This window comes from Vidua chalybeata, chromosome 4 (assembly GCF_026979565.1).
Source record: "Vidua chalybeata isolate OUT-0048 chromosome 4, bVidCha1 merged haplotype, whole genome shotgun sequence".
NCBI classification, from domain to species: Eukaryota; Metazoa; Chordata; class Aves; order Passeriformes; family Viduidae; genus Vidua; species Vidua chalybeata.
In genome coordinates, this window is record NC_071533.1 from 14,821,780 (window position 1) to 14,835,397 (window position 13,618).

Consider the following 13,618-nt stretch of genomic DNA (forward strand, 5'->3'; position numbering starts at 1 on the left):
CTCCGTGACGATGCCGGACTAGCGAGGGATGATGACAGGCAGAAGAGGAGGAGGCGGGGGGCAGAGTCGCCGCCGCTGCTGGGAGCCCTGTCTCTTGCTCGCCTCCCCGGCAGTTCCCGGCTCCCGCTGCCGGGCTGCGCATCGCGCCGCCTTGCCGACGGGTTTGTGGTGAGGGGTTTGTACTCTCCAGGTGCTCTGTCCCCCGCCAAGCAGGGCTTGTGTCTCCTTCCTCCTCCTCCTGCCTCCTTCCCCGCCGCACACGCTGCCGGACGAGGCCGGCCGGGAGCGGGAGCAGCGGCGGCCGCTGCCGCCACCTGAGGGGACCCTGACCATGTCGAGCAAGGGCAGGAAGAGCAAGGAGCAGGGGAGAGTGACCTTCCCCCCGCAGCAGGAGGAGGAGGAGGAAGGGGCAGAGGAAGAGGAGCAGCAGCGCCGGCGCCGCGGCTGGAGAGGCGTCAATGGGGGACCGGAGCCCCCTCCGCCGCCGCAAAGAGCTGTCAAAACCCTCCGGGAGCCCTACGGATACTACCCGCCTCCCCCTTTTGCCAGCACCATGTAAGTGGGGCCCGGGGGGTGTTCGGAGGGGGCCGCCCGGCAACTTCACCGGAGCAGGGATGCGGCTCCCGGCGAGTTTTGGGCCCGGGGGCACGGCCAACCCCGTCTCGGCCGGCCCCGGCAGCGCGGGCGGGAGCGAGAGCGGCCGCTCGGCACCAAGTGCCCGAGGGCATCGTCCGGCCCCGGCCTGCCCTCGGCCCCCTCCCCAGCCCCGCGGCTCTGCTTCTTCAGCGTCAGGCAGGCACAGAAGTGTGTGCCGGGGCAGAGAAGAGTCCATCCCTTCCTTGTTTTCCCCCTAGATGCAAGTGCAGCTGCCGAGAAATTTGACCAATTATTGGCTCGGCTAAGGTTTAGAGAATCCGTTGCTAATGCATCCGCTTTATTCTTACTTATCTTTAAAACCTATGCTGAGATAAAACCAAATTACCCACTGAAATCTACGACACCTGTGCAGAAAAACCTTAGTTCTGGAGATGCACCTTATCCTGTTTGCATGTGCTCTTCCAAAATATCCGTTTATTTTCAAAGATGCAATCATAAACATCTATCTGTTTAGATATATAAAGAGTTGATGCCCATGCAACTAGACTTACTGCCAGATAAATTCAATTTTACTAGTAGGGATGTTAACTTTCTTTTCCCTGACTTGCAAAATGTAGGTTGTTCATGAATAATTCACTAATTTTTATTACATGCTGCAATTTAGGTAGACTTAACCTTAGAGGATTGCTTGACTATTTTATATTTTCATGACAACATTTAGTTCTTAATGAAATATTTTAATTACCAGATAGCAAACACTGAGTTTTAAGAGAAGATATTCAGCATTTGTAGAAGCCTTAATTAAAATCAACACAGAGACAACTGTAAAATACAGAAATAATTAGGGCAGTGCTTGGAATGGGATAACCACAAATGAAAGTGGGGTTTACCATCCCTGTGCAGAAATTCTTCACCAATACCCTGTGCCCAGCAATTTCCACTTTGAGTGAATTGGTCTTTCACATGTCTTCAGCTGTCAGAAAGTTAGTTGTGCTTGAGTTACTTGTCTAGACTCCCATGTAGATGATGGAATGGGAGCAGAAATAGCAGTGGGAAAAGCAGCATAGCCATTTATCTTCTTTTTTGGAGGTGCCTGTCTTTATCTGCCATAAAAAGAGACTTGGACACATTATTTTTAGACAGTTGAAGCTGGCTCAGATGAATTGTAAGCTATGAGTCCTCAACTCCTGCATCCCAAGTGTCCTTCTAGAAAGGTTGACATATTCCTGTGTTGAAGAAATGGGTACTGCACCACAGGGGATCAAACTGGAGTTCAGTTTACACAGCTGTAGGTGTTTGAGCCTGGAGTGAGCTCTGTCTCCTGGATTTGTTTCTGGTAGATAATTCTTGATATCCTGGGAATCTGTGAGCCCAATGGACTGTCAAAAAGGCTGACATGGATTGATGTAATAGGAGTGTATTGAACTGTTGGGGCATAGAGGCAAAAGACACAGAACTAGATTTTGCCTGTTATGTGACTATGGTCATCCTTGGTGTAACAGTGGAATTTTTCTCCTTTAGTAACATTCTGTGTTTGGTGCTAGTGCCTAAAATCATAGTGCATGTTAATGAGATAAAGATGAGCATCAGCTTGCTCCTGATGTGCTCAGATTGACACATGTCAGGCTTTAGCAGGCACAGATGGAGAATCCTTGGCTGGAAGGATTTGTAGTGTAAATACTCAGCACAAGGTGTAAGGAGAGAAAGGCAGGAAGATGTGAAGTATTTTGCCCAAGAAGGCAGACGTGGCTGGGTTTTGCAATCTCTGAAAGCAGTAGCCTGTGCAAGGTACCTGTCAGTGTACAGCTGGCTCCCTCCTGTGCCAAATATTGCTGGAAAAAAAAGTAATTAACCTCGGATTCCCACTAAGATTGCAGTTTGGATGTAATACTTGTTTCACAGGGTACTATATGCCCCAGTGGGAAAAAAGTGGACAAAATCTGTAAATTAAATGTAGTAGGCATCAGATACCTGACTTCCTAAGTCTCTCTGAAAATCACAGCATAGTTTTCTGGCTGGAGAGATAGAACACAAAGAAAGGACTAAGTTTCAAAGGAGCTTTACAATTCTTTGTTGATATGGCCCTGTTAACTTGGTTCTTTCCTGGTGAGATGTTTGCCTTGTTCTGGGTGTGTATAGGTGCCCTCCTGCCTTCAATATATAGTCCTTTTTTTCCCCCAGGAATTCAGATGGTTGGTATTTTCCTTTAAGGAATTATTGAAGGATAATGGTCAGAAAAAGCTCTGCATAGTTTTATGAGGCAGGAGTTTGTTCCATCCCCTAAGAGCATATGCACCTCCTCCTGATATCTCACCGTAATTTCTTTTTTTTTTTTTTTTTTTTCCATTTTTTTGGACTAAATCTTTCCAGTTTGGAGCCAGAACTTCTGTGAGATGACATGAGGGCATTTTGGATGATGGATTATGTCATTTCAGACCAGTGGGAGAGTATAGACCTCAGTCAGATCTTGCATCTGGCCTGATTTATGTTCTGCTGTTCAGCTGAATTAGCCTCCCTCTTCTGGAAAACTCAGGCAGTAGCTCACAGAAAGGAAAAGGAAGCTCTCATTTAATGCATTTTGGATTTGGTGCAGGGACTCCCAAATTTTTTGGATCATGAGTCAACATGAATGAAGGAGATTTAGTGGTGAAGAAACAAATGTGTGTCCCATTCTGATACATGGCTGTAGCCGAGCTTGGAGAGGTGGGAAAGCCTTCCTTTGGGAGAGGCAGTGAGGATGAGGGATTGCCCCTCCAGCACTGCTTGTGGTCCTGCTCAGAGCCAGGAGCTGCTTCCTCACATGGAAGAGCTGTTTTTTTCTGTGACAGTAACAAATAAAACACTTGAGATCGCTTAGTTTGAGAAATCTCAGGAGTCATTAGCTACAACGCTGCTCTTGTGTATGTGCGTGTCTGAGCACTTTTGTAAGGCAATTATGGGTCTTTAATTTTAAAACTGGGACCTCAGAGGTGACTTTCGGCAGAACAAGAGGCACAATCTGCATCTGCTGCTCGGCTGACTCCAGTGTCGTTTCTTTTAAATGCTATTGGCATTATGTACTTACCAGATCTGTCTGTTACTACTGGACTGCATTTCCTTTTCAGGGCTAGAACGGAATCAGGATCACTAATATACTGTAGTTTAGCAGCAGGGTAAACTGCTTGTAAATTGTTGATGCCATCTTTTATTGCATGTGATAGTTCAGGGAGAGTAACAGCCTGTTCTTCAGCACAAATTGCTCTATGGATCTGGGAAGACCCAGGATAAAATCTCTGTTTCTCTACCTACTATCCTTTCCTTTAAAATTGATTATGCTGTGTGCAGTGTTAAAAAGTAGGCTTAGAAACAAGACTATAAATCCTTTGGATTGCTGTAGATAATGAGCTGGATAAGGAAAAGGAATTCTCAGGTCAACTCTTCATCCCACATTTCTTTTCTGCTGCAGTTCTAGATTGAACATGAAAAGGGATAGGCAGTGTAACAGAGTAGAAACCTGTAATTGAAAAAGCCCATGGCAGAAGCAGAGGGATTGTTGTGATTTTTCCAGCCCTTTGCAGTTGCTCTGCTGCTCAAATGTCTTGCTTTGTACATTCCTTGTAGGAATAACTCTGACCAGGCAAGGATATGATGCAATGTAAGGTCATAGTAAATGTGCTGTGTGCAGAAAACAGGAGACAAGTGGGCATTGATTGTTCAGTGGAAAATCTTTTTTAAAATTATTTTTTAATTTCCCATATGAAGGTCATACATTTTAGATGAAAATATTTGAGGTAAGCATAAACATGTTATAATGTAGGATAGGTTTTTGTGTCTTATCTACCAGGTCTGTAATGAACCAATTAATTGTTCAGAGTGCACACAGCATTGCTCTGTCTGAGAGCTTGTGATGTAAAGGTCTTGAAAGGTGATGTGCTCCTTTAGGAGCCTTAGCCTCACTCGTGTGGGAGTTCTGCTGCAAAGCAGAGCTGGGGAATGAGTGATCCTGAAAGTTGCTGTACAGTTCTTGACATTCTTCCTTCTTTCCAGTGAAGTTTTTGAGTTCCTAAAAAAAACTGCTTAACTGCTGCAGGCTCAGGGCCAAGTGAAACATGTCCAGATATGGTGGGACAGGTGTGCTTCATTCAGCTAACATGACTGATCTCCAGTTCCATCCTTCTTTATCTCTACTAACTAATAAATACAGAATAATTGAGCATTTTTCTTACTTGGTTCTTTTGTGGGTTTTTTTGCCATGCATTCTACAGATATTTTTATGTTTTTATGTATGTGTTCTTCCAACTATTTGAAACAGTTGGGAAGAGGAGCATCATGATTCCCATTTCTCCTTCCCTCTTTTTTAAATTAGGTTGTCAGCACCTTACAGAGACAAGACTGAGTATTTGAACTTTAAAGGCTTTGCAAATAGAACCCAAGTAATTAATGCACACTTAGTTCTATTTTATTAATATTTTAAAGCCAGTCTAATGATGTTGAGAGATGCAACTTGAGATTTTGCTGATTTGATTATTTCAGATGGCAAATAATACATATAAAATATGCTGAAAATGGTCAAACACTTAAAACTGAAATTCAAACTATTTTATTCATACTTTGGGATAGCTAAAAATATTGAACACAAGAAAAGGGAAGCAGAAAATTGAATAGGAGACCTTGTACCCGATTGTTGCATGCATTACTCTGACCAGAGCTATGCTGGCTTCAAAGTCTTTGAATTTTCTGAGGGAAAAGTGGAAGAAAAGAGGGGAGAAGTGTGGATGAACACAGCAGCTTCGTGGCCCTGTGGTGCTGCACAAGATTTTTTGCTTTTCATTTTTTTGGAGATGTCTTGGCAATATTTTAGTCATTAAAATACCAAGCACCGTGCATCTATTTTGAGAAGGTATTGCAGCAACATCAGATACATAATTTCTGTCACAAAGTTTACAGTTAAGGGTATCTTCCTTCCTAGGAAGCCACTCTTGAAAGGACACTTTTGAAAGGATATGTGTCTCTGCAGAAGTCAGATGAATCACCTCAGTGGTCATTCAGATAGTGGGGTTTGAAAGGAAGTCAGATAAAATGAAAATAAAGGTTGTATTTCAAAATATGCTGAAAAATTAAACTGAGTATATAAGACTAAATGTATTGTGTATTTCGTAAAAGATAAATGAGATTCAAAGTGGCAGTTTAGAGTCTTCTTAAAGCAAGAAGTCACCATGAGTCAATTTGTTTTGTCTTTGTTACATTTTTAATACCTATAATTTTTTTCTTCATAACATTACAGTAAACACTACATTTCTGTATTTGTGTGATTTTGGATGTGGAGGATGAGTGGAAGTGTAACAGCAAAAAAGACAATAAGATCTTGTTTAAAAAGAAACTATGAGAAGATAAGGTACCTGGTTTTACTTCTGATTTTGTTGGGGAATAAGATAGCAGCGCACTGTGGCTGTTCACAATGTGCTCTCTGGGCTCAAGTCTTTATTTCTGAGTACTCCTAAGTGGGAAATATGCCTGAGGTTTAAGACGTTAAATCAATTCTGTGTTTAACAGAGTTACAAATCCTCTCTGTTATGCAGCCCTTTTTATAGATTTAAAGAAAGTGGTACAGAAATGGAAAAAAAAAAAAAAAGGTAAGAATGGATCATGTCATGTTTGCCAGAGCAGTTTTGCCACATCTTTCAAAAAGTGAATAGTAGTTAGTATTGCTTATACTGTGGTGACACTCAGGCTATTTCAGATAGTCCAGAAATGCCAGCCACAGATAACAAGGTAAAAAGATCAAATGCTTCATCCCAGGAGAGACCTGCCCTTGCTAATGAGTTTCACAGTCTCTTTGCTTGATGTGCAACTGAGCTGCCCATTTGTGTTCACTGAAATGTTCAGGGCTTGGACTGGGTTTTAGGATGTTTGTAGCTGTGATAAAGTGATTAAGATTGTACATTTTGATGTAGATAGCTGGAAGGGCAGGCCTATCCTTACTAATGGAATTAGTTATGCCCAATGAGATCTCCTAGGCTGGCAGTGCTGCATCCAGTGATGGCAGCGGACATATTTTGTGCAGTGTCAACAGAGCAAAGCTCATCGTTCAGAGATCACACCCACAAAAAATGACCCCCACCAGCTTAGGAGGCTGTTTCTCTGTGGATTTGAACCTGCATCAGTTTGGATGTTTATCTTCCAAAGCTGCCCATGCAGCTGTGTCCACTTTATACAGAGCTCTTGCATGCCCAAAGGTGCATGTGGCATTTTTCCCTTGGTTCTGTCCTTTTTGCAGACTGACAGGGTTTGCTTAAAAAGGGCTTTTTAATATTTTGGTTTGCCCTTGGCATTTATTACATGGACTCACATCTCTTCTAATGCACTGAGGGTAGAAGGATTGATTTCCTTTTCAGTTTTTCCATCTGGCCTTTTACTCCTGTGTCTGAGTTCTTCAGCAAAGTGAAAAAAAAAAAAAAATCACAATGCTCCTGTAAGATGGGAGCCACTTGTTCTTTTTTTTCTAAAGATGAGGAACAGAGGCACATAGGACCTAAGACACAAATTTGGAACTTGAAAGATCTCTTTATCTCTATGCATTCTGTGTACATATATATATACATACATACATATATATATATATATATATGTGTGTTATATGTATTCAAAGCACACCCTCCATTAAGTCATATTGTTTATCAGCAGCACTTGGTGTCTCCATGCCCATCAAATAATCTCAAGTGATCTCTACTCCTTGAGCTACTGGATTAACTGATAGCAGCTGGAGGCTACCCCTCACTGTTGAGCTGGACTAGAAAAGGCAAGGAAGATTGCTGACTGGTTTTGCATTTATGTGCAGATGGCAGTGAAGGAAGGTTAGGGTATCCTGAGTACATTTTCAGGCCTTTGGCCTCTGCTCTGGCAGGCACAATGCTCCTGTTCTTCCCCCAGCTGTGACGACTGTAGCCTGATCCCATCCATTCTGTTGTTTCAGACCTTGCCAGGCAGTTGTCTCCTGCTGTAGTTTTCTCCAGCTAGGCAGCGTCTGTTCCTCAGCCTCTAATCCTAGGTCCCTTCTCTTTGCAATTTCTATCCAGTCTCACTGCTCTGGACCTCCCCACCCCTCTCTTGTGTCCTTGTCTTGCTAGATCCAGCTCAGCATCCAATCTGTCTGTTCTCTCAGTACATTCACTGGTTCATAATTTCAGTTTTTGTGTTTGCCAAATTAGCTTGCTCACCTATTCTTTTCACCTGTTACCCTTCTCTTTCCTCCCTCTTTCTTCTTTTGCTACTGATTTCTGTGGAGAATTCATGGGTTCACTGGTTCTCATTTTCCTTTAAAACATCTCACTTTCCTACACCCGTGTTTCCTCTTTCTAGTACAGCAGTTATCCCAGTTTTAATTCTTTAACTCTTTGACTTTCCTTTTTTTTTTTTTTTTTTTTTTTTTTAATTATGGTACAAGAATGTAGACACAGACCCTTTCAGGTCCTGAAATGGGTAATGTAGAAACAGGCCCAACACAATTCACAGCATTGCAGGAGTCCACTGGAGTGAGAGCTGATCCCAGTCTGTACTGGATGATTCCTGGTATCTGGAACCTGTGAGCAGTTTAGTTGCAGAAAGTCTGCTGAATGTGTATGTAGTATTGTTTTCCAAAAATCCGTAATTTGGCCAAAGTGACTTGTGAGTAGAAGCTTCCAGGTTTAACGTTTCTAGTAGTAACATGAGAAGCTGTGATCAGGCTTCATCACGTGTTGTTTGGCAAGACATCCTGAAGAAAATGTGTTTCCACCTCACTTTTATGTGATCTACAACATGGTAAGCACTAAGTATTGCCTTACTTATACCATCAGCTTGAATGCCTGTGATGGGTAATATTAATTACGACTGAAAGCAGTATAGTAGATGAGTTTTCATTTTATATATGGGAGGGATTTCTGAAGAGGGGCGATGTCTTAAAAGAAATGAAAAATGTTGATAAATATTGGCCATGCTAAGAGAATAGCAGTGGCCCAAAGCATTAAGCCTGTTGAGTGCCTTTAGATTGCAGACAAGCAAGAGTGATCCCAATACAGGATACTGCTTGTCAGGAAATGGGCAAAGGAGAAGGGAGAAAATAAGTTGTTGCAGCCATAGGATGAGAAGTTACAAATTACCACCATAGTGAAAATTTGTTACCTTTTCCTTGTTTTCTCCTTAGGTACATCGAAGAGAGCCCATCCCTGAGGCGTATGACCATGATGAGGGAGAAGGGAAGGCGACAGGCCATTCGGGGCCCAGCCTTCATGTTCAACAACAGGGGCACGAGCCTGACGGCCGAGGAGGAGCGATTCCTGGATGCTGCCGAATACGGAAACATCCCCGTGGTGCGCAAAATGCTGGAGGAGTCAAAGACACTGAATGTCAACTGCGTTGACTACATGGGCCAAAATGCCTTGCAGCTTGCTGTGGGGAATGAACATTTGGAAGTGACAGAGCTTCTGTTAAAAAAAGAGAACTTGGCACGGATTGGAGATGCCCTGCTGCTCGCAATCAGCAAGGGTTACATTAGGATAGTGGAAGCAATTTTGAATCATCCTGGGTTTTCAGTAAATAAGCGACTGACTCTGAGCCCTTGTGAGCAGGAGCTCCAGGATGATGATTTTTATTCCTATGACGAAGACGGTACCCGCTTTTCTCCAGACATCACTCCTATAATTTTAGCCGCTCACTGCCAAAAATACGAAGTCGTGCACATGCTGTTGATGAAAGGAGCAAGGATAGAAAGGCCTCATGATTATTTCTGCAAATGTAATGACTGTACAGAGAAGCAAAAACATGATTCTTTCAGTCACTCTAGGTCAAGAATAAATGCGTACAAAGGACTGGCCAGTCCGGCTTATCTGTCCCTGTCCAGCGAAGATCCAGTGCTCACTGCTCTCGAACTCAGCAATGAACTTGCCAAGTTGGCCAACATTGAAAAAGAATTCAAGGTAATGGTGTCTTTGTGTTTTTCTGTCTTTGTCATTGTTTTAAAGTTGCTGCTACTTCATGTTGTCCTTAGATGCTGAAATGATTCCCTGTGCTTTTACTTTTTCAATTACAAATACTCTCATCTTATTGTCTCATTTAGTCTTGATACATAAGCCTTTAGAAGGAATTTTTAATGAAATGAAATTGCTTTTGCACCTGCTATGTTTGGAGAAAATTAGTAAAATTAGAAACTGGAAAAAGTGTGCAAGGTTCTGATAACCTTGCAGCGGACAGAAAACAATTCTGATTGCTGCAGCACACAAGGATTGTTATAAGTGCAAAAAGCAGAAACATTTTGCTTTTCTTGGGGGCACTGCAGCACTGACCTTATTCCCTCTTCTTAATTTGTACCGATTTTGACTGATATCTCCAAACTGTTAAGAATACCCAAAGTGGATTTTTTTTTGGATGCACCTTTTAGGAATGTCACATGTTCAAAACCAGATATTAGACTGCTTATAGATGTTTGTCCTCTTACCTCGTTTTCAGCTCTATCTAGTTTTTTATTTCAATGCCCTAACTTCTTTATATATTTCAGCTTCTCCCTCAGACAATTAATGGCTTAGTTAAGTGTTGCCCAGTGCTTTTTTAAATTATTTTTCTGTTCAGTTGGATACCTTGAAAAGGACCATAGCAGATACTTTTCCTCTTGTCCACTGTTCTCCCCCTGCAGCCAAACCCCATCAAGTATCAAACCCCAGTAGACTGCTTGTAATGAGAAGAGCTTGGCTTGGGGAATGACAGATTGCTCTCAGTGGGTAGAGATATTCACAGCATTGTCTCTTGGTGTAGCAGCAACTTGGGGTTCTGCAAGGCCAGGCAAGGGTACCACTTGCTCATTTAATATCTTCAAAAATTATCTGAGAGAGACAAAAGATGCATTAACCTCTCCAAACAGCAGCAAACACTGCTTACCCTGTGGAGTACTCAGAAGGAATACACAACAAGCTGGAGAAAGACAGACAGAAATTAACAAAGTGAAATTTAACAGAAGAGGAAGAAAATTCCTGAGAAAGAATAGGTCCATATTCAGCTGAGTGAGTTAAAATAGTATTTAAAAATAAATTTTCAATGGTGAGAAGGTGTTATAATACATTAATTATGAAGAATGTATTATAACACATACTGATGAAGTGTAAAATTCAACTTAAACCCTTCCTCCCCTTTCTTTGCTGAAGGAACTCACTCATACCATGCTGTGTATTGTGTAACCTGGCAAATTAATTGAATACTTCCTCAATGTATTTATTCGGTGGGAAAATGTCCGATTTTTCTTTTTCCTTGGAGGAAAAGCTACCCTGCCACCAAAAGCTAAATTAGGGCAAGCTGCATTGTGGTTTTGTTAGGCAAATGTAGATCATTAGAATTGCATAGAAAAATTACAGTGGAAATAGAAATTCATGGGAGACTCCCATCTCACAGGCACTAATACTGTGCATACAGATTTCATTAGAAAAACAAGTAGCTTGAAATTTTGGAGCAGAAAAGGTGAAGTTTTTTGATTGAGCTTCTCATTTCAAACCACAGCTTAAAAAAATTATTTCAGTTTTCAAAATGGTAATTCCCTCCTATTTTGGGATGCCTAAAACCCCAAGAAAATCACTATTTTCACATATTTCAGTGTTTTTGGATAGCACTTACATGACTACTAACCTTGCCAGGTGTATCAGATGATTCAGCTTTGGCATCTACAGTAAAAATTGTTCCTGACTCTTTGCTGGCATGGAAATTCCAGCTTCTCATCAACATCAAAACATTCCAGTGAAGTAATTACTCTCCTCATTGATGTCACTCATCTCTTTTTTTTTCCTTCTGTTTCCATCAAGCCTGATAGGAGAGCTGAGTGTTTCCCTGGAGTTCCTCCCATCTGTAACTCCCTTTTCAGTGCTTTCTTCCCTACAGAACTGTCATCTGAAAGTGTTTGGCTGATAAGTTGTGTGCTTTGTCACATCCCAGAGGAGAAGGCTTCTAATCCAGCATTTGCATTCCTGCAGACTTCTGCTGCACTCTCCTCTAGGATCATCACTGGAAATGCTCAAGTATTCCACTCAAATTCAATCTGTAGCACAGCACTGAGCAGAACTGTTTCAGGGTGGAGAAAAATGGGCAAAATACTTCATCTCCCTCACAACAAAGAAATGGACAAATCTATTTAAATCATTATTTATTCTCAGTATCTATGGAATATTAAGGCCCATGATGTTTCCTGTGCATGCTCCGCTTCCAGGATACAGAGCACTCCTACAGAAAATACTGTTCTGGGTGGTTTTCCCACAGAGAAAGAGCATAGGTTAAACCTGTTTAAAAACACCTGAGGGCCAAGACTCCTGGTAAATGCTTGTTAAATTGAACCTAACATCCATTGCATATGCAAAGTCCAGTCTGCCTCTCTAGCTTATCATTTACACCAAGAAATCCTAATGCACAAACCAGGGTTTGCACAAGTAAATTAGAAATGTGGGAAGGTGACTTAGGCCATTCTTTCATGACAGTCAGTTCCTCAAGAAAACCTGATTAATTACACTGATTTTTAGGATTTTGTTTTATTTTCCTTTTAGAAGTAAGGAGAAAGGATTCAAAGAAACCAGAGAGCCCTGATTTTTCTTGTAAATATGCAAGACACCTAACAAAAAAAAAAAAAAAAAAAAAAAAAAAACAAAAAAAACCCTGAAAATTAATAAAAATAGATTAAGAAACTGGAGCCCCATAGACCATTTCATTCTAGTCCTTTAATCTACAAGCTTCCTTACTTCCATTTGTGAAATCCTTGTTTCAACCTGCTGTTTGTTCTTTTGCTCTTCATCTATTATATTTATTTCTTCTTGATGATTTTACTCCTTTTTGATCTTTGCATCCACTTGTCTTCTTCCCATGTATTCCTCTATTCATTTCTCTCATGGCCAGGGCAGGGAGTACAGTATTTCTCTGACTTTACTTGGTGTTCCTAGTCCCCCATGTCTCCTAATTCCAAGGATTGCCTGCAGGATTTCAGATGACATCAGGAATTTCAGTTTGATCTCGGTCAGGAATGCTACCAAATTGTAAAAACTGGAACTGTTTCTTGTGTAAATGTAAAAAGTCACCATTACCATAGTTGGAGAATTATCTCTTCCTTTCCTTTGTGTAGCACCACAAAAATACTTTGCAATACAAATATTTCCAATTTTTATGTTTTCCTGTTCTCCTATTTTTAGTAGACCATGGCCACTGCAGCTTGGCTTGGGGAGTGTCAGGGTTGGGTTACTAAAGTTAATTGATATTCACCCTCCTCCCTGAGAACTTTAAAGCTGTTACTGCCCAGGAAAGGGAGGATTTCTGGCAGTTAGAACAACTGATAGAGCTTTCCTTTGGAGTCACCATAGGAAGAGAGAGGACAAGGTATCTAAAAGGCCCCGTGGTTATCTCTTTATACCAGCTTTCAACTAAATACTGTCCTGTGTAAGCAAGCTCAGTTCTCCCAGCTGAAATTGCTCTGGCAAGGATCAAAAAGGTTGCAGTCCTGCTTTCTATAGGATAAATCCCTGTTCCCAGTTTTTCTAAAAGCTCCTACTGAACCAACGGAAGATGTGGACGTGCATCTAAAAGCAGAATCTGTCAGTGTTCCAAGTAAATTTACATAGTGTTATCTCAGCTGAACTAACAAAGAGTGTTGAAGCTTGATCTAGGTTTAGGCCCAGCTTTTGAAAGAACGGGGCCCAGATCCATAACTATTAGTGCAATTATGTGCTTTCTTTGTATATACAGTTACATGTGCAAACTCACCATATATATGATTTCAAAGTGGCCGTTTACCAGATAATAACATAAATTTATGATTCAGTATAATGACTGTGAATTAGTTGTGCATTGCTCGTGAGCTTTGGTGCTTGCAGGAGTGTGGCTCCTCTAAAAGAACACAGATCCCTACATTCTGCTTGACAGCATGTGATGGCTCAGTATAAATTTCCTTTGCAGTTGTTACAAATCTTGAGTGAAGGTTTTCTCTACGTGTGCTTCGTTCTTTGCACACAGACCGATACGTTCTTTGTCAAGACTGCAGATGAATTCA

General features: G+C 41.6%; 1 protein-coding gene across 1 annotated transcript in view; it reads left to right on the forward strand.

Annotated features, from left to right (window-relative positions):
* The first annotated feature begins 331 nt into the window (after window positions 1-331).
* Window positions 332-13,618, forward strand: part of TRPC3 (transient receptor potential cation channel subfamily C member 3) — a 33,105-nt gene continuing 19,818 nt past the window's right edge. Inside the window, exons 1-2 of the mRNA XM_053940732.1 lie at window positions 332-555; window positions 8,759-9,530. Of these exons, the coding sequence (XP_053796707.1) occupies window positions 332-555; window positions 8,759-9,530 (996 nt within the window). The remainder of the gene's footprint in view (window positions 556-8,758; window positions 9,531-13,618) is intronic.